The sequence below is a fragment of the Conger conger genome, chromosome 4, assembly GCF_963514075.1.
Source record: "Conger conger chromosome 4, fConCon1.1, whole genome shotgun sequence".
Lineage (NCBI taxonomy): Eukaryota > Metazoa > Chordata > Actinopteri > Anguilliformes > Congridae > Conger > Conger conger.
This window is the reverse complement of record NC_083763.1, coordinates 16,656,233-16,676,457: the sequence shown is the minus strand read 5'-3', so window position 1 is coordinate 16,676,457 and position 20,225 is coordinate 16,656,233. Positions and strand designations below refer to the sequence as shown.

Genomic DNA, 20,225 nt, shown 5'->3' with positions numbered 1-20,225 from the left:
TCACACATAAGTTTCACACAGGTACTGTTCACACCTTGCATGATGTGCCTTGCCTTTTTTATGCTGTATCGGTTGATTTGTTCTGCTGCTTCAGCTGCCTCTTTATTAGTCCTGCTAATTCCATTTTGTCTTCAGTCCGTGACTCACCTCTTCTGTCTCTCACTTTTCTTTGAAGAATGTTTTTTCTTGCATGTTCCATACTTCTTTGTGGAGATGGGTTTCTTCATTGACCATTTCCATTAGTAGTCTCACAAATGCCATAGTATATCGTGTTATTTAGCCAGTTCCTAATATAGACTGGTGCACTCTGATTTATTGTTTGTTGGTGGGCATTAGCTGTTGGTTTTCAGGGTGGAAATAAATATTGCCAATGATTCAGCTGTATTGCTGTTTCTCTATTCTGGTAGATGGTCTTAAATGAAATTATTCTATTTTCTTGATACAGATTTAATTATTGCAGCTGTATCCAGTAAGCACAAGCAGTTATGGGATTGATGTTTGTAAAACTAGTGATTTTCACTCAAGAATACATGTGGCATTGTGTGCATTCTTCTAATGGTTGTGATGGTTCTGCTGGGCTTGGTAGTCTCTTCAGTGGCAAGCCTGTTTCTATTCTCTATTTCTATCTTTCTCTTTCTTTTCTTGTTCCCTTTCTCTCTCTCTTTCTTCCCGCCTCTTTCTGGACACTTTTGCTCCGATTCTCTGTCTCTGGGGGCTGTATGCTCAGGCCGCTCGAGGAGCTGGCCCAGGAATTGACTGGTGTCGATCCAACCAGCAGTGCCGCCCAGAACTCTGAATCTCACGGAGGAGCAGGCCAGCGACCCGGCAAGGAGTCCACTTCCCGACGCAAGGAGGATGCCAAGCAAGCTGCTAAGAAGCCCAAGGAGAAGGCTGACGCGCTGTCCCAATTCGACCTCAACAACTACGCCAGTGAGTTTCTCCAGGCATGGTCCACAGCTCCATTGGAGGTTGTGTGCTACGATGTCACTTTAGCATCGCCCATTCTTCATACATTTTCTTGCGTTATTTGCTTGTTTTGGGTTTTGTTGAATCTGCATCATACAGAAAAGCAGTGGATATCTTTGCGCAGTGAAGATGAATAGGCGTTCACCTCCACCACGTTTTTTTCCCTTGCATCAGGTGTGGTAATCATCGATGACCACCCGGAAGTCACAACCCTGGAGGACCCCCAGTCCAACGCCAACGACGACGGCTTCACGGAAGTGGTGTCCCGCAAGCAGCAGAAGCGCCTTCAGGATGAGGAGAGGAGGAAGAAGGAGGAGCAGACTGTGCAGGTACCCACGTGTCCCTGGAATGCGTGATCTGGGTCTGGGCTGCTGAGGTTACTACCTGGTAGGGTAGAGCAGTATACTCATATTAACCTAAGTACTGATGTGATTTTGTGCACTGATATATCGGTAGTCGGTAGAGAATTTAAATCGGCCGATTTGGGCTTTAAATCGCACGATAAGCAAATTGTGATTTATATCACAGATAATTGAAACCGATTGTGTAATGGGCTACAAAAAATAAGAGGCAAGTGTTTAAATTTGCTATTTCATTCCCAAGAGGGGCCCCTCCTTCATCCACTTAAAAGAAAGCTCTGGAGCAGCATGGAATTTCTTTGAATTGCTGTTAATTTCATTTCTTAATAAAAGCCCAGTGAAGTGGATGAAGCAACATAACAAGGACTTGACTGATATCACTTGATTATTTGTGTAGGCATGTCGGAAAAGCTCATGCTCTACTGTCTGAATTTAGTAATGAATGCTTATTACCTCTACTTGTCCACTGACATATAGGAGTGTCATATGGAAGTTCCAATGTGCATACATGACTGTCCTGCCCGTTTCCTTTCATAGAACTGGAGTAAGAAAGGCTCTAACGAAAAAGGAAGAGGTGGCGGTTCCAAGCTGCCTCCTAGATTTGCCAAGAAGCAGCAGCAGCAACAACAACAACAACAACAACAGCAGCAGCAGCAGCAACAACAGCAACAACAACAACAACAACAACAACAGCAGCAGCAACAACAACAACAACAACAACAACAGCAGCAGCAGCAGCAGCAGCAACAACAGCAGCAGCAGCAGCAGCAGCAACAACAACAACAACAACAACAGCAGCAGCAGCAGGCAGTTTCAGCTTCCCAGCCCTCTCACCAGGCCCCTGCACAGCCAGCAGGCCAGCCCCAGCCCCCAGTGCCACCGCAGCCCCAGCCTCAGCCTCAGGAGGGCGCCGTGGCCCTGCCCGGCACCGTGGACTTTGCCGGGAAGACGCTTGCTGCAGGGCAGGCTCACAGCAGCCTGGGCACCGAGCTGTGGGAGAACAAGGTGACGGCTGCAGCTGTCCTCCCCGACATGAAGAAATGTGAGTGGCAGACCTTCACTGAACGCGCCTATTCCGAGCTATGCCGCCAAAACTGATCCATCCTGCTGATGTGTTGTAAATATGCTGATTTTGTTTGTGATACAGTGGGACCAATCAGCCCTCCCCAGCCCCCGTCAGTCAGTGCCTGGAACAAGCCTCTCACGTCATTTACCGGCACGGTTACACCTGAGGTACATTTACTGCCATACTCGTCATCGTGTCCCATTATGATAGGATCACCGTTTTTGCATCTTGAGGAGTAATTTGGGAACCTCTGAGAATTTCCAGTGCGCATTAAAAGTTAAAATCTGAAATAGACTTTCTCCGGATTATATTCAGGAATTTTACTGCTGCTTTAAAGAAAGTATAAAAAAATTCATTCATTAATTAATTACATTTGGCGCTGGTCCAGTGGACCGACCTGCTTCCAGTAATGCATGGAATGGCTGAAACCTCTTTCAATGGGAGTGCTTATTTAATTAGCCTTGTAGCCAGTGCATGTTTTCCCCATACGTCCCGTTGGAAGTGGCGCTCATCTTGCTGGTGTTGTGGGAGCAGGGAGTGAAGTCTGCGCTGGAGGCCGGGGAGCTGGGCATGGACAGTATCCAGTTCGGGGCGCCCTCGTCGGCGGGCAGCACGGACAGTGACGGAGTCCCCGCTCTGCTGGAGAAGGGCTCGGACAACAAGCTGCCGGAGCCCAAAGAGCAGCGGCAGAAGCAGCCCCGCGCCGGGCCCATTAAGGCCCAGAAGGTACCACCATACGTATAAACTCAGGCAGTTCCAACACTGATCTTCCTTTTCCAAGAAATTCCGCCTTTGCCCTATGAGTTGTGGCTCATATAGGCAGTGGTCTCAGGGCCAAAATGTCTTTATTAAGCTTGCTCTCAAAGTCAATTTTGCTCATATTTTTTTTGATAAACTTGATAAAACAACAGCAGCTATTCTCTTAATGTTATGCCCTTACTTAGGCTCTCACATTATTTGTTCAGAAGGCTCATCAGTGTTCAGGAATTTGCCATCTGTCACGGTCTTGATAGTGTGTTAATATCATCAACCGAGAGGCCCTGAATAAAAGGCACGTACATGCAATTTAATGCAAGAATCAGGTGTGTGTGGAATACGGGTGCCCCAGGTTCTCACCACAGCCATGCGCCGCTATTGTTCACTAGTATGAGAAACGCAGATGTAGATACAAGCCCTGTTAGCATTTGTTTGTCATTTGCCTAAAATAAGTCACTGTGTGTAATTTATTGCAACCTTAAGTTCTTTAGCCCACACAAGATGGAAAACCGCTGTGCTGTTTTTTACATGGCCAGCTTCCAGAGCTCAGTCCCCCAGAGGCTAAAGAGTACAAGCCGGGCCCCATCGGAAAGGAGCGCTCCCTGAAGAACCGCAAGGCCAAGGACGGCCGGCAGTCGGAGGGTGAGGGGCCCGATAAGGGCCCGGGCGGCACCCGGGGACCTGACTCTGGCTCCCCCACCAAGGACAAGGTCCCAGAGCTGGGGGGCGACATAGAGGGCATGATCACCGCCCCAACTGTGGAGTACGGGAGCGTCTCAAAGGTGACTGCAGGAACAGTGTCGGCACACCTCAAACAGGAATTAGTGTGGTTTTTTTTATAGGTTTGTCTTAATAGTGATTGATTCCATCAAACATCATGTCTGTCTTCGAAAGCTGGCATGCTCTGTGGCTTTCAGGACTTAAGGGTGTTAAGTGTGTGTTAAGTTAAGTTGCAGAAATTTGGTTGACATTGCTTGCTTTTTCTGGGTTCTTGCGGGAGTGGGATTCTTTTGAGCTTGCTGCTGTAATGTAGTGATTGCTGTTGAACACACAATGGTTATGACGACTGCCTGCTTTGCTCCTCCCCAGGAATCTGTGACCGACTACACTACCCCGTCTTCATCTCTGGCTGATAGCGTGCCCACCGTCGTGAGCAAGATGGAGGAGAGCCTGGTGGCCAATGTGAGTTTCCACTGGGCCGCAGCCCCAACCGCAGCAGGCAGCTAGGCTAACGGCGCTACCAGGCAGATTGAGCCCTCCGCCTGCTGGTGTGTTCAGTGCTGTAATGTGGCTGCCCTCCCTCTTCCCCTCAGGTGGCCCTGCCCCACACCCTCCCGCTGCCCCGCCGAGAGGCCCTGCAGCAGAGCTCCACCCTCACCACAGTCTCCCCGGCCACCGTGGATCTCACGCTCAAGGTGAGCACTCCGCTGCAGCCAGGGGTTACGGTCTGAGCCGTAAGCCTGTAAACACTGTAATTCTCAGGGAGCTGGGCTTGTAGCTAAGCTTCCAGGTTTGATCCAGGACGGACATGGCAGATTTGATCCAGGACGGACATGGCCATTGTACACTTGAAGGTCCATAACATGTACTGCTTCAGTACGTATTCCACTAATTGGATGGTCTGTAGCAGTTATTAAAGATCCGTGCAGACACCTTGATGGAAAGCAGGCTGATGTTAGCGTTTGGGCTGATCAATTACATTTCCTGTCTTTTTTGAGACTTTTGCCAAATGCAAACATTTCACTTTAAAAGCTATTAATCTCAAAAACTCTGTTTAAAGTGCTGATCCATATTTGCTGTGGTGTGACTGGCTCTCTAACCCTCTTCTCCTCCCCCTCTCCTCCTCTCAGATGGAGTCGGCGCGTAAAGCCTGGGAGAACTCCCCTAGTCTGGGGGAGAAAAGCTCGCCCGTCACCTCCTCTGCGTCGCCCATCACCAGCGGCACCGGCGGAGGCAGCGCCTCCTACAGCTCCTTCTCCAGCGCCTCCATGCCTCAGATACCCGTGGCCTCAGTCACTCCCAGCACCTCTCTCTCAGGTGGGGCCACCAGTCCTCTCCTTTTCCTTTTGTGCCTTCTGGATTATCCCGTTGGTTAATGTTAACCATGAGACTGAGGTTTGGGATATATGGGGTTAACACGCTACATGCTGCTGGATTAAAGATGACTAAAACGAATGCCCCGTGGAATTTCCCTGCAGTCCATCCATGTGCCAGTATATGTAATTGCTATGACAGTTGATGGGCCGCATGAGTTCATGTTTAAGCCGGGTTATATAAATAACCTTTTTCACTGTGCAGGGAGACTCAAAAGTGGTGCAGATTATCTGATAAAGTTTCTTTTGTTAGGGTAGCGTTCATATAGTAGAATATCCTGTATGTGCAAATGTATTTTTATTTTGAAATTTAAGTGAATATTTAGGGGTCCAAACACAGCAGGTGCTGGAATCCTTCTGTTATTGTTAGGATTTTTGCCTTTGCACAGCAAAGACTACATGATAGGGGAATATAATTTCGTAGATGGGTCCCCAGTCCCACATGTGTCTCGGCTATGAACTTACCCAGATTGGCCAGAGGGTAGTGCTATTGGAAGTACCTACCTTTTTCGGCTGTGACTTTGGGTCAATATTCAATATTCCAATTGAATCACATTGTGGTGCTATTGAGTGCAATATATATTTTTTGCTGCCTTCCTATGGCCACTGTGTTTTTAAATTTATTTTTATTTCATTTTATTACTTTTTTTATTATTTTTTGCCACTCATTGGCCACTTGTGGTGTAATATTATTGGCTGTGTGATCAGACCCCGTGTATCACTGCTTGCAGCTATATTTCTAGATATTACTATTAATAGTGGGTATTCCAGGAATTTGTCTTTTTGAACGGTTTCATATTTCTTAGTGTTATAAGCTTTACTTTTGGTAAAACTAAATTCTTAGCTTTTTACTACTTCTAAAATCCTGATGATTGTTACAGTGGCAAACACAATCGGTATCTAAGGGATCCATACAGATGAGTTTTTATTTAGTTTTGTTTGACATGTTTTCTACCCCCCCCCCCTCTCAGGTTCTGGGACCTACACCACTTCCTCTCTGGGCACGAAGACCACCTCCGCCTCCGACCCCCCGAACATCTGCAAGGTGAAGCCGCAGCAGCTGCAGGGCGGCGGCGTGTCTGGGGGCTTCTCCCAGCTGGGCTGCGTGCCCTCCCTCCTCCCCCAGCAGCAGCAGACGCCCCAGGTGTTCGTGTCCCAGTCTGCCGCCGCAGCAGGTGGGGAGCCGTCCGCTGAGCCCGGTCTCGAACCCGTTCCACACCGTCCCCGTCCCCGCGTCCAGCCCCTCACCTCTCCCTCCCCAGCCCTCACGCAGGGGGCCTGCTGTTATTAACCTTCAGAGCACTCTCTTCATACCAGACCGCACTGGCTTGATCCGTTGAACTTGAAAAATGAAGCGGTTAATGAGGACATTTCCCAGTTGGCTTTTAATTAACTTTGATCAGAGAGCCGCCGGCCCCGTGTGCGAGAGAGGAAAGGAGTGGAGGAATGCTGACCCTGACAGCCCTGCCGCAGCGGAGATAGATTCACTCTGCGGTATAATTATCTGCCTGAGAATCCAGACCAGCGCCCACTAAACGGAGCATTAAAAATATTTGCATTGGTCTGGATGGTGTTAAAGGTTGGAAATGAGGTTCAGTTAGTTCTGTAGTTGTCTTGCCCTTTATCGTAAGCTGCTCTGAATGTGTTATTCTGTGCTTCTCCAGGTTCTGCAGCCCAGATCCCAGCCTTCTACATGGACACCAGTCACCTGTTCAGCCCGGCACACCCTCGACTCGCACCCCCGTCTCTGGCACAGCAGCAGGGCTACCAGCCTGGCCTCTCTCAGGTACTGCCAATGCAAGGCCTCACATGGAGCGATCTTCCCCATGTGGAGAGCGTGTGTCTGTCCCATGTGGAGAGCGTGTGTCTGTCGCATGTGGAGAGCGTGTGTCTGTCGCATGTGGAGAGCGTGTGTCTGTCCCATGTGGAGAGCGTGTGTCTGTCGCATGTGGAGAGCGTGTGTCTGTCGCATGTGGAGAGCGTGTATCTTTCCCATGTGGAGGGCGTGTGTCTCCCATGTGGAGAGCGTGTGTCTGTCCCATGTGGAGAGCGTGTGTCTGTCGCATGTGGAGAGCGTGTGTCTGTCGCATGTGGAGAGCGTGTGTCTGTCGCATGTGGAGAGCGTGTATCTTTCCCATGTGGAGGGCGTGTGTCTCCCATGTGGAGAGTGTGTGTCTGTCCCATGTGGAGAGCGTGTGTCTGTCGCATGTGGAGAGCGTGTATCTTTCCCATGTGGAGAGCGTGTATCTTTCCCATGTGGAGGGCGTGTATCTTTCCCATGTGGAGAGCGTGTATCTTTCCCATGTGGAGAGCGTGTATCTTTCCCATGTGGAGAGCGTGTATCTTTCCCATATGTAGAGCGTGTATCTTTCCTATGTCCTTTGACTACTGCTTAAGAGTTTTCTGCCACCAGAGGGCTCTATGTGTGTTTTACATGGGCACTTATATGCCAATCTCAGACTGTTCTCAGGTTAACTGGGCCATTGCAGGCTGGCAGAGGTCTGTTATGAGTGTCACTTGTGTGGCTGTAGTGCTGTGTGTGTGTACTGTACACTGTGGGGAGCACACCCCATGACATTGTGATGTCTCCTGGCTACGGGATGCCTCCTCGGGTCTCCGTTGTTTGTTTTTATTCATTCTCTTTTCCCCCCCTTACAGCCGACGGCGGTGCAGCAGATCCCGATCCCCATCTACGCACCTCTGCAGGGCCAGCACCAACACCAGCATCAACACCAACACCAACATCAACATCAGCACCAACATCAACACCAACATCAACATCAACACCAACACCAGGCCCAGCTGGGCCTGAGCACCGGCCCCCCTGTGTCCCAGCCACAGGACCTCTTCAGCTCCTCCCTGCAGCCCTACAGGTCAGCGCCCTGCAGGCTAATACTGTCCAAGCAGGAAGTGCTGCTGTCAGTAAATGACAAACTATCCATGAAAGGCGGCTTACTTTTCTTTTTTAGTTTACTACATTTCAGAAATGGTAGTGCTTGTGTTTACATGACATCTAGCTTCTAGCTTCTTCGTCCATTTATTTATCAGGCAGTTTGTGGCCTGCTTTTAGCGTCACAGTACACAGTAAAATGTCAAGTGTTAATTCAACTCTAACAGAGAACATTTGATTCCAAAAGGGAAAATGTATAGCCGGTAAGAGTTAATTTAACACTGAACATTTTACTGTGTAATATTAAATGAACGAAAAAACAAATCATGAGCCCTGCCCCTTTTCTGAGTGTTTTTCTGCTTACATGTACTGAGCTGGTTTTGCGCATGCTGGTAAACACATTTTTAAATAATTTAAATAATGTTTTGTGGCTACACTGAAATTCCATTGGACGTGCCTGCAGTTTTCTGTCCCTCACACGAGAGGGCAGTAGGATGCAGGCGGATTCCGGCTGCTGAAGTTGTCCCTGTGCCGTCCTCAGGTCCCAGCAGGCCTTCATGCAGAACAGCCTGTCCCAGCCATCTCCCATGATGCTGTCGGGCACCACGCTGCACAGCTACCCGGGCGTGCAGCCCCCCGACCTGGCCAAGCCCCAGTCCAGCCTGGCCTTCCAGCAGACCTCCAACACCCAGCACATCCCCATCCTGTTCGAGCCCCAGCTCAACCAGCCGTCCGGCCTGGGCGGCTCCCAGCTCATCGACACGCACATCCTGCAGGTGGGCTCCAGCTCCTCCGACCAGGCTCTGCTCAGGAGCTGGTGTTCTGCCAACACTGGCTCTGGTTATTGTCTTTTACTCTCTGTGAAGTGGGGGGGGATTTTAGTTGTTTGGATTGAACATGTGGCTGTGACCGTGTACAGCTCTCTGCGGTGTTGTGCTGAGGTCCTGAGGGCTGTGTTGTTGTTGGCGCAGGCGCGACAGGGGCTGAGTCAGCACTCGAACCTGTACTCCAGCCAGGTGCAGCAGCACGGACAGAGCAGCTACTACAGCTCCACACAGTCCGCCAGCTCGGCCATGCAACAGGTAAACGCTGTCTCACACACCCTCCCCCTGCCCTGCAGCAGGTAAACCCTGTCTCACACACCCTCCACCTGCCCTGCAGCAGGTAAACGCTGTCTCACACACCCTCCACCTGCCCTGCAGCAGGTAAACCCTGTCTCTCACACCCTCCCCCTGCCCTGCAGCTGGTAAACGCTGTCTCACACACCCTCCCCCTGCCCTGCAGCAGGTAAACACTGTCTCACACCCCCCCCCTGCCCTGCAGCAGGTAAACCCTGTCTCTCACACCCTCCCCCTGCCCTGAAGCTGGTAAACCCTGTCTCACACACCCTCCACCTGCCCTGCAGCAGGTAAACGCTGTCTCACACACCCTCCACCTGCCCTGCAGCAGGTAAACCCTGTCTCTCACACCCTTGCCCTGCCCTGCAGCAGGTAAACCCTGTCTCACACACCCTTGCCCTGCCCTGCAGCAGGTAAACCCTGTCTCTCACACCCTCCCCCTGCTCTGCAGCTAGTAAACCCTGTCTCACACACCCTTGCCCTGCCCTGCAGCAGGTAAACCCTGTCTCACACACCCTCCCCCTGCCCTGCAGCTGGTAAACCCTGTCTCACACACCCTCCACCTGCCCTGCAGCAGGTAAACGCTGTCTCACACACCCTCCCCCTGCCCTGCAGCTGGTAAACCCTGTCTCACACACCCTTGCCCTGCCCTGCAGCAGGTAAACCCTGTCTCACACACCCTTGCCCTGCCCTGCAGCAGGTAAACCCTGTCTCTCACACCCTCCCCCTGCTCTGCAGCTAGTAAACCCTGTCTCTCACACACCCTTGCCCTGCCCTGCAGCAGGTAAACCCTGTCTCACACACCCTCCCCCTGCCCTGCAGCAGGTGCCTGAGACACTGCTTACAATGCAAGCCATGCACGAGCTGACTCGGGCGATGTTTCTGCGTCCGACCAGGTGACAGTGCCTCTCCCCGGCTCCCAGCTCTCCATGCCAAACTTTGGGTCGACAGGAGGCCAGCCCCTGCTCGCCCTGCCACAGTCGATGCCCCCCACACCACCCCAGGCACAGGGCCAGAGCCTGAGCCGGCAGCCCCCAATCAGCCAGCCCTTCCGCGGGCTCATGGGTCAGAGCGGGCACAGCATGATGCAGGCCTCAAGCAAGGTGAGTGGGCCTGTAATCAACGGAGAGCTGGAGCGACGCTTCACACACCCGCCATCTTGGCTCTGGAAGTGCCATTTTCCACACTTCATTTAATTGCTGAATTGCTGTTGTATGCGAGTGTGTGTTGTCGCAGACATACCTGTGGTCTTGTTGTATGTGTGTATGGGAGTGTGTCTTGCCGCTGACGTAGCTGCTCTGTTGCGCAGATGTGTGAGATGGATTTGAAGCTGTTCGGTAGTGGGATGGATATGAAGCCTGGGACCCCCCCAGTGAGCGCTCGGAGCACCACCCCCACCTCCAGCCCCTTCAGGTACCCCCCTGGGACTTACCCCCCTGTCCTTACAGCGCTGATTATTAGCTTCTTTCAGCTCTCAAAGTTAGCACAGTCTTAGCTGGCGTAATACCATATTCCATTAAATAGACATTTCCAGAGTTTCCTTGCCTTTAAATGAATGTGCAGTGTCAGTCCTTGGCCTTCAGTTGAGCGTGCTGCTCTGTGTCTCCTGGCCCGCAGGGCGAGCTCCACCAGCCCCAGCAGCCAGAGCAGTAAGATGAACAGCATGCTGTACCAGAAGCAGTTCCAGACGAGCTCCGCTGGCATGCGCATCCCTCAGCACTATGCAGGACAGTTCACCCCACAGGTGAGGACCGGCCACACACACGGATCTCACACTGTGCACACAGTGCAGCAGCAGGTTGGGTGTGGGTGGGCTCCGTAGCTTGTAGCTGCGCTTGTGTTTTAGCGTTTTCATCGGTTCACCTGCCTTCTCTCCTCCAGATGCTGTCTCAGCCCAGCCTGGTGTCTCCGCTGGTGCGCCCGCCCCACTCCAGCTCGTTTCCCGGAGGGGTGCAGAGGACTCCAATGGGGCCCCCCATGTCCCCCTCCCTCAGTGCTGGGCTCATGCCCCACCCCCGGCCCCAGCACCCGCCCCGTGGCCCCCTGGGGCCCCCCATGGGCCCTCGGGGCACACACGCTGCACTGAAGGCAGAGCAGGACCTGAAGGTTAGTGACCGGGTGCTAATGCTACACAGCCGGGTGCTAATGCTACACAGCCGGTCCGTATGTGTATATTTGTCAACTGTGAGATGGGCCCACTGCTCGGTTAGTGTTTGTGTGTTTTGCTATTCATGCATTTGATGCTTGTCACTTGTTGAGGAACTTATTAAATGGCTTTGGATGAGAAGTGTCTGCTTGAATGACTGAAGTGTAAAACGCTGGCTGGTGCGCAGCGCAGTCCTGCTGTTCTCCTGGAGCTGACGGCTCCGGGCCTCTCTCTCCCCCCCCAGGCTAAGCAGCGCGCCGAGGTGCTGCAGTCCACCCACAAGTTCTTCTCCGATCAGCAGCAGCAGCAGCTCAAGGCCCCGGTCAGCAAGCCGGCCAGAGTGGACGGAGGGGGGAAGGTGGTCGACAGCGTGGCCCCCAACCACCAGGGGGGCCCCCCGGAGCGCACGGATGCAGAGAAGCCCCCCTCCCTCGCCGGCCCCAAGCCCGTACGGACCGGCCCCATCAAGCCCCAGTCCATCAAGCCCGAGGAGAGCAAGTAGAGAGCGCCCCCCACCCTCACCTCACAAAACCCCCCCTGAGGGACAGCGCCAGGACCTGCGGGAGAGGGCACACTCACTCACTCACTCACCGACTCACGCACGGCACCCTCCGCTCTGTCCCATCGTAGGATTAGAGGAGTGTGGGGAGAGCGGCAACTGGTCCCGACCCGCCGCTACAGAGGGCCACTGTGTGCCTCCCTCCCCATCCTCCCGCTCCCACCCAGGGCCCCCCCCCCCCCCCAGGGTCGTTTGGTGGGCTCTGTTTTGTGTTGAGTTGGGCCCCTCTTGTCAACGGGGGGAGGAATGGCACGGCTTCGCTGGCTGTACACGCAAAGTGTACGATGAAGATAAAGTTAAAGAAACGAAATCCGCTGCTGAGTTTGCAATTTTCTTTTATAGCAATATATCTTTCTTTTTTTTTCATGCCTTTTTTTTGTAGAATCACATGTATTTGGAGGGAAATTTATTATTTTTTTGGTTTGTTTTTGTTAATTTTTTTGCTTTGTTTCAAATTTTTTTGTAGTAAAAACAATCTAATTTAAAAAAAGGTGTTTTAGTGAGCAAAAGTCTTTTTCCTCGTTCCTCCAGTAACTAATCCGAAACATTTATAGAAAACTAATGTTGAGAAATGAGCAGCAGTACGTCGATTACCTTTTGAGAGGAACACTGCATAGTTGCCACACGCGCCCCCTCCCTCACCGCTGAACATTTTAACCGAGTCCGCCAAGAATCAGGAAATGCTTACTTTTGTCTTTTAATTGCCTGAAAAGTTGCTGAGGAGTGAGTGAGTGATTAATAGTCGATTTGACTGCAGCCTCCACTTTAAGCCTGACTTTCCTCTTCATCTCTGACCGGAGGTAATCTGAGAGTCACAGGAGGGCAGCTTAGATTTCTCTGGCATCCGCAGTCGGAAGCGTTGTCTGGTGCCGGGAAGTGCATGGTGTGACTGCATCCTTTTCTCCTGGGAGAGGCCAGCTCAGGCAGGGGAAGGGGCTGAACAGGGCGCTGTAAACGGCTGAAAGGCTGGAACAGGCACACGGTAGTGGTTTGTCGCCTTTTGTGGCTTTTGCTAACCGACTCTCCTCTCCATAGCAAACCATCTCATACAACCTGACCTGTGATTCTCACATGGCTCTTCTGGGTATTTTCATCGTTTTCCCCCCCCCATTTCTCTCTTGTTCTCTCCCTCTCTTTAGTATAGTTCCGGTTAGGATGACGAGTCAGACCATGCTGCTGTAGATAGAGATCGTACGACGTTGATTGCGAGAGAAAATCACGACATAGGATGGGTTTGGAGTAGTTGGGGAGGGGGGGGTGGGGCGGTTGGATTTTTATACTAGCAAAGAATCTGCGAGTTAGCTCTGGGGGTGAGAAGGTGAGGTTTAACGGTTGTTCCGATGTCTTCGGCCCGAAGGACGTTTTTTTCTGTTGTAAAGACACATCCCGCACCTGTCGTCTCAAGGCTCGGTCTTAGCACTGCTTTCTTCCCCCACTCCTCTCTGCAGCTGCAATGTGGGTCTGGTGGATCAGTTCACTGTGGACCCTGAGGGGCTCCAGAACCTTCTAGACATCTTGTGAGGATGAGAACATTGTTGTGGAGTATGGGGGAGGGAGGAGCAATGAGATTGGATTGGTTTTCTTGTTTTTTTTTTTTCTTGTTTTTTTTTGTTTCTTTGTTCTTTTGTTTTACTTGTACAGGGGTTTAATCGCTGTATTAAGATATGTAAGGTCTTATTTACATTATCTTGGTTTGGTTACAGAAACTAATAAAATAATATGCTGTAAAAATTGAATGGTGAATGTTTATTATTTTCTCTGTCCAGAACTGTTGTTATTGTAACTGAAGTGAACAAAGCTCTTCATCTACCCAAGCGTGCCCTGAGGGAAATGCAATTCCTTTTGAATAATTTTTATAGTTCAGAGGCAGGGGAGAGGGACATTGTCATAGGTTTGGGTCTTCTAGTCTGCCAGCATATCACTTAGATGTTCTGGTGGTCTGAAATATTAAATCTGATATCAACATGTAGATTACTTAATGGTACAGTCATCAGTTTAAATTATTAATGTGGATTTTTGTTTCTCACAAGATAACACAACACTGGAAAAGTTCATACAATCTTTATTGACCTTAAGAATATGAATTTACATTTTTCAATATTGGTAGCGCTAGCACTGATACTACACAGAGTAAATAAATGACAAGTGTTTTCTTAAAGGAGCCAGTTCACCATTATGTACAGGGGAAAGCAGGATATGTTATAGAATATTTCCATCTTATATACAGTGTAGGTTAAAGCATAAAACACTTCAACAGGTGACCCATCAAATATGGATGGTGTGTGTATACATACATGTATAACACACATTTAGATTAACTATTTACACATACTTTTCTTAGACAGATTTCTGACTAGTCTCCCTGCCCTCAGTGCTGTATGCAAAAAAGAAATGGCAACAGAAAAATAGTGAATCATTAGCACTGGAATGGACCACGCCAGTGGATAAGAACCCTTCAGAGATGAGTGCACCATAGGGGCTCAGTTCAAAGTTGTCAGAACAAAGCTTTCATCTCAAATTGACTGACGCGTGCCAAGTCTTCGTGCTTTCTGCTGTGACGGTGAGCATGCAGTCGTGAGCTGTGGGCGATGCCTTTCAGTCTGCGGCTCGGCTGGACGAGGAGTCCGATTATCAGCACTCTGAAAGGGACAGCGGGAGAGGAAATGTTTGCAACGGGAAGGCATCTGCGATTGTTAGGCTTTCGCTGGGATCATCTTTACCGGTCCCTCTCAGTTGGCTTCCGGCTTGCCCAGCCGTACGTCGTAGGAGACCATGTGGAAGTTGTCCCAGGCGAAGAGCTTCCTCTGGACGCGGTTGTAGTCTACCATGCTGTTGTAGCGGTAGCGGTTCCGAAGGGGCACGGCCACGGACTTGCTCTCGCTGGTAGCGGTGTCGAACATGTAGTTGACGGTGGTGTTGGGCGAGCTGTAGCTGGCCACCGTGTAGAGCCGGCCGCAGATCATGAAGGCGTTGGCCACCGTGTTCTTGCGGATGTTGGTCTCCCAGCTCTTCTTCACCTCCAGGCTGTTGGGGTCCAGCTGCGAGGCCACGATGGCGCCCTTGGCCTTGTTGGTGCTGTAGATGGCCCACAGGCCCTGCTCATCCACGGCCAGGTCGATGTCGGTGTAGCCGCCCCAGGAGTAGGGGAACTGGCCGTGGAAGCCGGCGTGGGGGAGGTCTCGGCGGGAGGCGATGCTCTCGGTGGCCAGGTCGTAGCGCAGCAGGGTGCGGCTGCGCCGCCGCTGGTAGTACAGGGAGCCGCGGTACATGGTGGCCCCCGTGCTCTCCACGGGCTCCGGCAGGAGCAGCACTTTGGTGGGGAAGCCCAGGCTGAGCTGGTCCATGTCCTCGTAGCCGAAGAGCTCCCTCACCTCCGTGCCCACCGTGTTGATGCGCCACAGCATCTGGGTGCCGTACGGGGCCACCGCCTCCGGGTCCTGCATCCACACGCCGTACTTGCCGGCGATGCCTTCCGCCCTGCGGTGAGACACCGGCTCCCCTATTGACACCAGCTCACCGCAGCCTGGAGGTGAGAGGGAGAGAGGAGTGTGAGTTGGGAGCATGGGGTGGAGGCAAAGTGAGACTTTAATAGATTATAAAATGGAAGCCAAGTGGAAATGGAAAAAATGGCCACCACACTCTCTGCAAGGTCTTTATTCAGCAACGGTTCCTTTCACACAGAAGAAGGGTAAAGGAAAAGATTGGGGCATTTTTGAAGAATACAGGTTGAGGGACAAGTGTTTAACAACTGGATTATGAACTATCGGTTTCATATCCTGGGATTGAATCGTGTGAAGGTGGCTTTGTCGCCTACAAATACAGAAACACTACAGGAAGAGTTCTGAGGAATTAATGCTATTGTAGAAAATAAAACATATTCAAACATTATTCCTTATTGAGGACAGACATTTGAAGGAAGTGTGGAATTACATGAATCAATTACATGTTCAATGAATGCATTAAGGAGGTTTGAGCATTAGGGGGCAGTATCGGAGTGTTCGCACCTGTGTTTTCCTGGCTGCTTTCCTGAATCTGTTTGGGTGCAGGAACCTCTGTCACTTCTGCCTTCAACTCCTGATAGCCGGGACTGCCATGCTGCCAGGCAGGGTCTGCAACAGTGAGAGCGAGAGTCAGGGACATGGACACACTTCAAATAGGCAGAGACGCAGAGCTTGGGAAGCTTTCCCTGGGGTTCCATCAACCTCATTTTGTTTGGTGTTTGATGCTGGTGACTTACTGTGGAAACGGGAGCAGAGATAAGAGAGACAGAGGAGCGTGTGAATAAAGCCTACCTCTCGCCCCGACTGTCTCACTCTGTCCTCTGTTTCCAGACACCAGGTGGGAGAGGATGTTTGATCCTGCAGGCACAGACAGGCTCAATCACAGACAAACACAGACACGGGTACAGACACACAGCAGCACTGGTGCAACTCGAGCAGACGACACGCACATGGGGAATCTAGCAGCCAACATCCAGCTATCTGCAGGTAGCAGGATCCCTTGGCAATCCTGGCTAGTACACAACGGCCACAAAAGCAGGTCTGCATTAACAATCAGGAAGGTAAATAAACAGACAATGCTGATGACATTGAGCTGTTCTTCTCTCCCCCCCAGCGGAGGTTCGGGAGTGTTCGGCAGCCCTACTGACAAGCAAGAATGTGACAGGAGGAAACAAACACCAAAGAGTGAATTCCCAGCTGCCATGGAGCCTGCCAGACTGTGACCCCGCCCCGCCCCCCCCCACGCTCCCCAGGGCCACTGACACACCAACCTGTCCAGCGCACAGGCCAGGCTCAACTTGAACAACCCCAGTCCGACCATCTCTGAAGCAATCGCGGGACATCTCATGTTTACAATTTACCTTTAATCATTTCATCGCCTGTAATGAGCCTCCAATCAATCCCCAATTGCAATGATCTAAACTGTGAATGATTGCAGTGTGACAGTGTGTTTACGGGGCATGGGCAGGCCTAATGGCATGTCTGGACATAAAACGCTGAGATGTTCTTCCGATGGTGATGGTAACCAGAGACATCGGCCTCATGGGTTGCTCTCATGGGCAGTACCTACCCCTTCTGAGGGATTGTACTGGTATAGTGTGCACTGTATACAGAGCAAGGAGCTCTGTGGTGCCTGACTGCAAAAATGTGTTTTGTCAGGATTTTGGTGTGATAGCTTTCTTTCTTTTTTAAAGCTGTCAACGATGCTGTTAATTTTACCTCCAGCTTGTGTGAGTTTTCCTACGGTTCAATGCCTCTTTCTGAAAAAAAGCCACTGAAAAGCTGTTTTCCTCCCCTGCAGATCTTATTTTTCATGAGCTTATTTATCACTCTGATCACTTCACCACATGGCATTCCCTGGATGTTGACAGATGTAAACATGAAGATGAAAACAGATGTTCAAGAATATGACAAGCATCTGCTATTAGTGTGATTGAAGAATGTTAAGTAAAACTGGGAGGGGGGGGGTTGGCAAACATAGGGGTCTTTGAGTAAACATACAACCTCCACCCCCACCTCCTTGTGCTGTGCTACACCTGAATTCCCCAGTAGACTGTTGAGTCTCATCAAAGCAGAGCTCAGAGATGAGACATGTTTCCTGTCCATGTGCCACTGTGCAGAGTGAAGCCCCATCAGCACTGTCATAAATTCCATGCTGCCCATAAAGACCAGGCAGGAAGCAGAGTGTGCCCCCTGTTGCCTTGTAACTGAACCCCACAAGCCTGAACATGGGTACACAGCCAAGCTGCCAGTTAGAGAGCAGATGGGCAGACCGGGCAGGGGTCCTGCACATTTTCACTATTCAATTATTCAAAGCCTCCCATTCCTTATCTCTCTTCACAAAGAGTAGGGGGTTCCCCGGTGTCCTGGTTCCGGTTCAAGCTGCCACTTAATCTTCCCCTGATTCAATTGGCAAAAACATTGTTCTCTCCCTCTCCACCTCAGCTAGTGTGTGCTGAGCGTTTTGGTGGTGGTTGGGGAAAGTTTCCCTCTCATCTCCGTAAGTACTTTGAGTGTCTAGAAAAGAGCTGTATAAATGTAATGATCTATCCCTCTTGGCACCGTGTCTGTGTCTCTGACTGTACTCACCGCTGGCTGGCCTCTGGTCCTGCAGTGCGGCGCTGGGCGCCTGGCAGGGTCTGGCCAGGAGCCTCTCCGTCTCCTGGCGCTGCTCCTCCACCCTCCTCTGCAGCTCCTGCACCTGCCTGTCCAGCCTCTCCTTGTCCCGCTGCAGCTGGCTGTTCTCCCCCATGGCCTGCGTGTAGGCTTCCTGCAGCCCTGCGTCTGGCACGGCTCCGACCGCTCCGGCATCCCCTCCCACCAGGCGGCTCACCAGGGACTCCAGCAGCGTCAGCCGGGACTTCAGGGAGTCCATCTCCGCGCCCCCGACCGCCGTCGGGCAGCTGCTCTCTGCGGGGCTGGCCACGGTGAAGGTGTACTGGCAGCGGCTGTTCCGGTCATTGCTCCTGTAGAAAGCAGCCCTCTCCTGACCCTGACCCCCCAGAAGTAAACAGGACAGACACACGGCTACCTGGAGCCACATCCTTGAGGGATCAATCTGCACTGTGCGAAAGCTCTGTCACAGAGATCTTTCTAGTACTCACGTCTCTCTCTTGCCCTGTCTCAGGGAGCCTGTCCTCTCAGCCTGTTTCTCTCTGTGTGTCCTGGTAACTCGAGCTGGAATGTTGAACTCTTGAGCTTATTGCCCCTGACCTGTTGCTCAGCACTTAGTATCTCCCTGTTTTTCCTCTTTCTCTCTTTATCACACTCTTTCTCTTCCCTTTATCTTTATCTGACAGGTATTTGGTGGCTCTGTCTGACCTTTTCTCTCTGAGGTGCAGTCTGTTGTTGTGGCTCAGTGGTCCTGCTTTTCTCTCACTGCTTTCAGGTCAGTCTCCTCAGGTTGCCTGTAAGTTTCTGAGTTCTGGCGCACTGCAAGGGGGATATTTATATGATCCATGAGAGAGGGAGGGAGAGAGGGAGGGAGGGAGGGCGGGAAGAAGAAAGGGCAAGGGAGGGAGTGGTGGGATGCTGTGTTTTGGGGATTTCCCTGACAACAAGAACATTCCAGCAGCTTAGAAACGTTGTTTTTGTAGGTGTGCTGTATTATGCCTTTGTATGACTGCACATGTGCACGCAGGTTGATTATGTGTGATCGTAGGTGTGAAGGTACAGAAAGTACAGAAGTGGTTTTTGGGACATTTTACTGAATAATGAACATAGCCGTGGTACTGATATTCACATCAGTTTGGCCACTATTAAAACACGTGCACTATTCATTGCATTGTACTTACAGCACTTAAAACATATTTTGCCATGTGGGTAACAGATGTGCATGGTCAAACAGGCATCTGCATATATGAGACTTTTAAGTAAAACCGTGTGATGAGAGAACTGGAGCGATAACTCAGGAGAGCTTGCCCATTGGCCACACTGCAACTCTCAGTAAGTGCGTGTTTCTAATTCTAGTCCTCCGCTTTTCCAGCAGCTCCAGAGCATGGCTATCAGTTGCTCCATCCGAATGAGTGCGGGGGACTCTCTGGAATATCCCCAGAGAGGGGAGGGGTGAGGGGTGAGGGGTGCTGGGGGATTGAGTTTCCCCCACATGGAGACAGAGTGCCCAGGGCGGCGGGGTGTTCCATTACAAGCAGGGAGGGGCCCACCGCCACATAAAAGCGGTTCAAGTGTGGGATTTGGCCGATCAACAATCGGCCTGTCTGCATTTAATCCACTCTGTCTCCTTTGAGCTGGGTGCAGAGAGTTGGTCGTGAGTGGACGGTCACACAGGCACTGCCCATGGTTCCTTTTCCCCATCACCCTTTAATAAGTCACAAGCCTGCATTCACACCTGCAGCTGCCTCTTAACTCCAGCCATCCTCCCTCACCCCTCATATTCATTGCATGGTTGCCTAGACCACCAGGCTTAGACAGTTCAGTTCAGGATGTTTTACATCAACATACATAATACTTATTAAGTATAAGCTAATATTATATTGGTGCACTCATACCCATTCATTAACAGTCAAAAACAATCACTTGCATGGCAGCCATTCGCCGTTGGTGCGTGAATGGGTGAATGAGAAGCATCAATTGTACAGCGCTTTGGATAAAGGCGCTATATAAATGGCAACATTTACCATTTACTTATGAATCTATATAACAACTTCTAACCATAGATAACCATAGACTTCTAACCATTTAGGGAGATGGTCAGATCACTGAGACTGCAAACTAAATTCACTTTTACATCAGTGCTTGCTATTGTAGACTGC

At 51.0% G+C, this 20,225-nt stretch overlaps 2 protein-coding genes across 4 annotated transcripts in view; one reads left to right on the top strand and one right to left on the bottom strand.

Annotated features, from left to right (window-relative positions):
* prrc2c (proline-rich coiled-coil 2C) overlaps positions 1–13,689 on the top strand; it is a 30,463-nt gene extending 16,774 nt beyond the window's left edge. For both annotated transcript variants that reach the window (XM_061238365.1, XM_061238364.1), the window contains exons 16-34: positions 779–930; positions 1,141–1,295; positions 1,863–2,367; positions 2,473–2,558; positions 2,926–3,117; positions 3,684–3,929; positions 4,237–4,329; positions 4,461–4,562; positions 4,998–5,184; positions 6,212–6,415; positions 6,905–7,026; positions 7,899–8,113; positions 8,672–8,906; positions 9,102–9,212; positions 10,145–10,351; positions 10,558–10,661; positions 10,866–10,992; positions 11,130–11,354; positions 11,639–13,689. In XM_061238365.1, coding sequence (XP_061094349.1) covers positions 779–930; positions 1,141–1,295; positions 1,863–2,367; positions 2,473–2,558; positions 2,926–3,117; positions 3,684–3,929; positions 4,237–4,329; positions 4,461–4,562; positions 4,998–5,184; positions 6,212–6,415; positions 6,905–7,026; positions 7,899–8,113; positions 8,672–8,906; positions 9,102–9,212; positions 10,145–10,351; positions 10,558–10,661; positions 10,866–10,992; positions 11,130–11,354; positions 11,639–11,896 — 3,526 coding nt within the window. In that variant the 3' untranslated portion in view covers positions 11,897–13,689. The remainder of the gene's footprint in view (positions 1–778; positions 931–1,140; positions 1,296–1,862; positions 2,368–2,472; positions 2,559–2,925; positions 3,118–3,683; positions 3,930–4,236; positions 4,330–4,460; positions 4,563–4,997; positions 5,185–6,211; positions 6,416–6,904; positions 7,027–7,898; positions 8,114–8,671; positions 8,907–9,101; positions 9,213–10,144; positions 10,352–10,557; positions 10,662–10,865; positions 10,993–11,129; positions 11,355–11,638) is intronic.
* A 310-nt stretch (positions 13,690–13,999) lies between these two features.
* On the bottom strand, positions 14,000–18,859 carry myoc (myocilin). 2 transcript variants are annotated; one of them, XM_061239538.1, is made up of 4 exons: positions 18,043–18,859; positions 16,246–16,311; positions 15,958–16,062; positions 14,000–15,476 (listed from the first exon to the last, which is right to left on the bottom strand). In XM_061239538.1, exons 1-4 carry the CDS (start codon positions 18,494–18,496, stop codon positions 14,683–14,685), a joined length of 1,419 nt encoding a protein of 472 aa, XP_061095522.1. In that variant the 5' UTR covers positions 18,497–18,859; the 3' UTR covers positions 14,000–14,682. The 2 variants fall into 2 exon arrangements, with proteins under 2 accessions (XP_061095522.1, XP_061095523.1); XM_061239539.1 differs by lacking the exon at positions 16,246–16,311.
* Between the last annotated feature and the right edge of the window lie 1,366 nt (positions 18,860–20,225).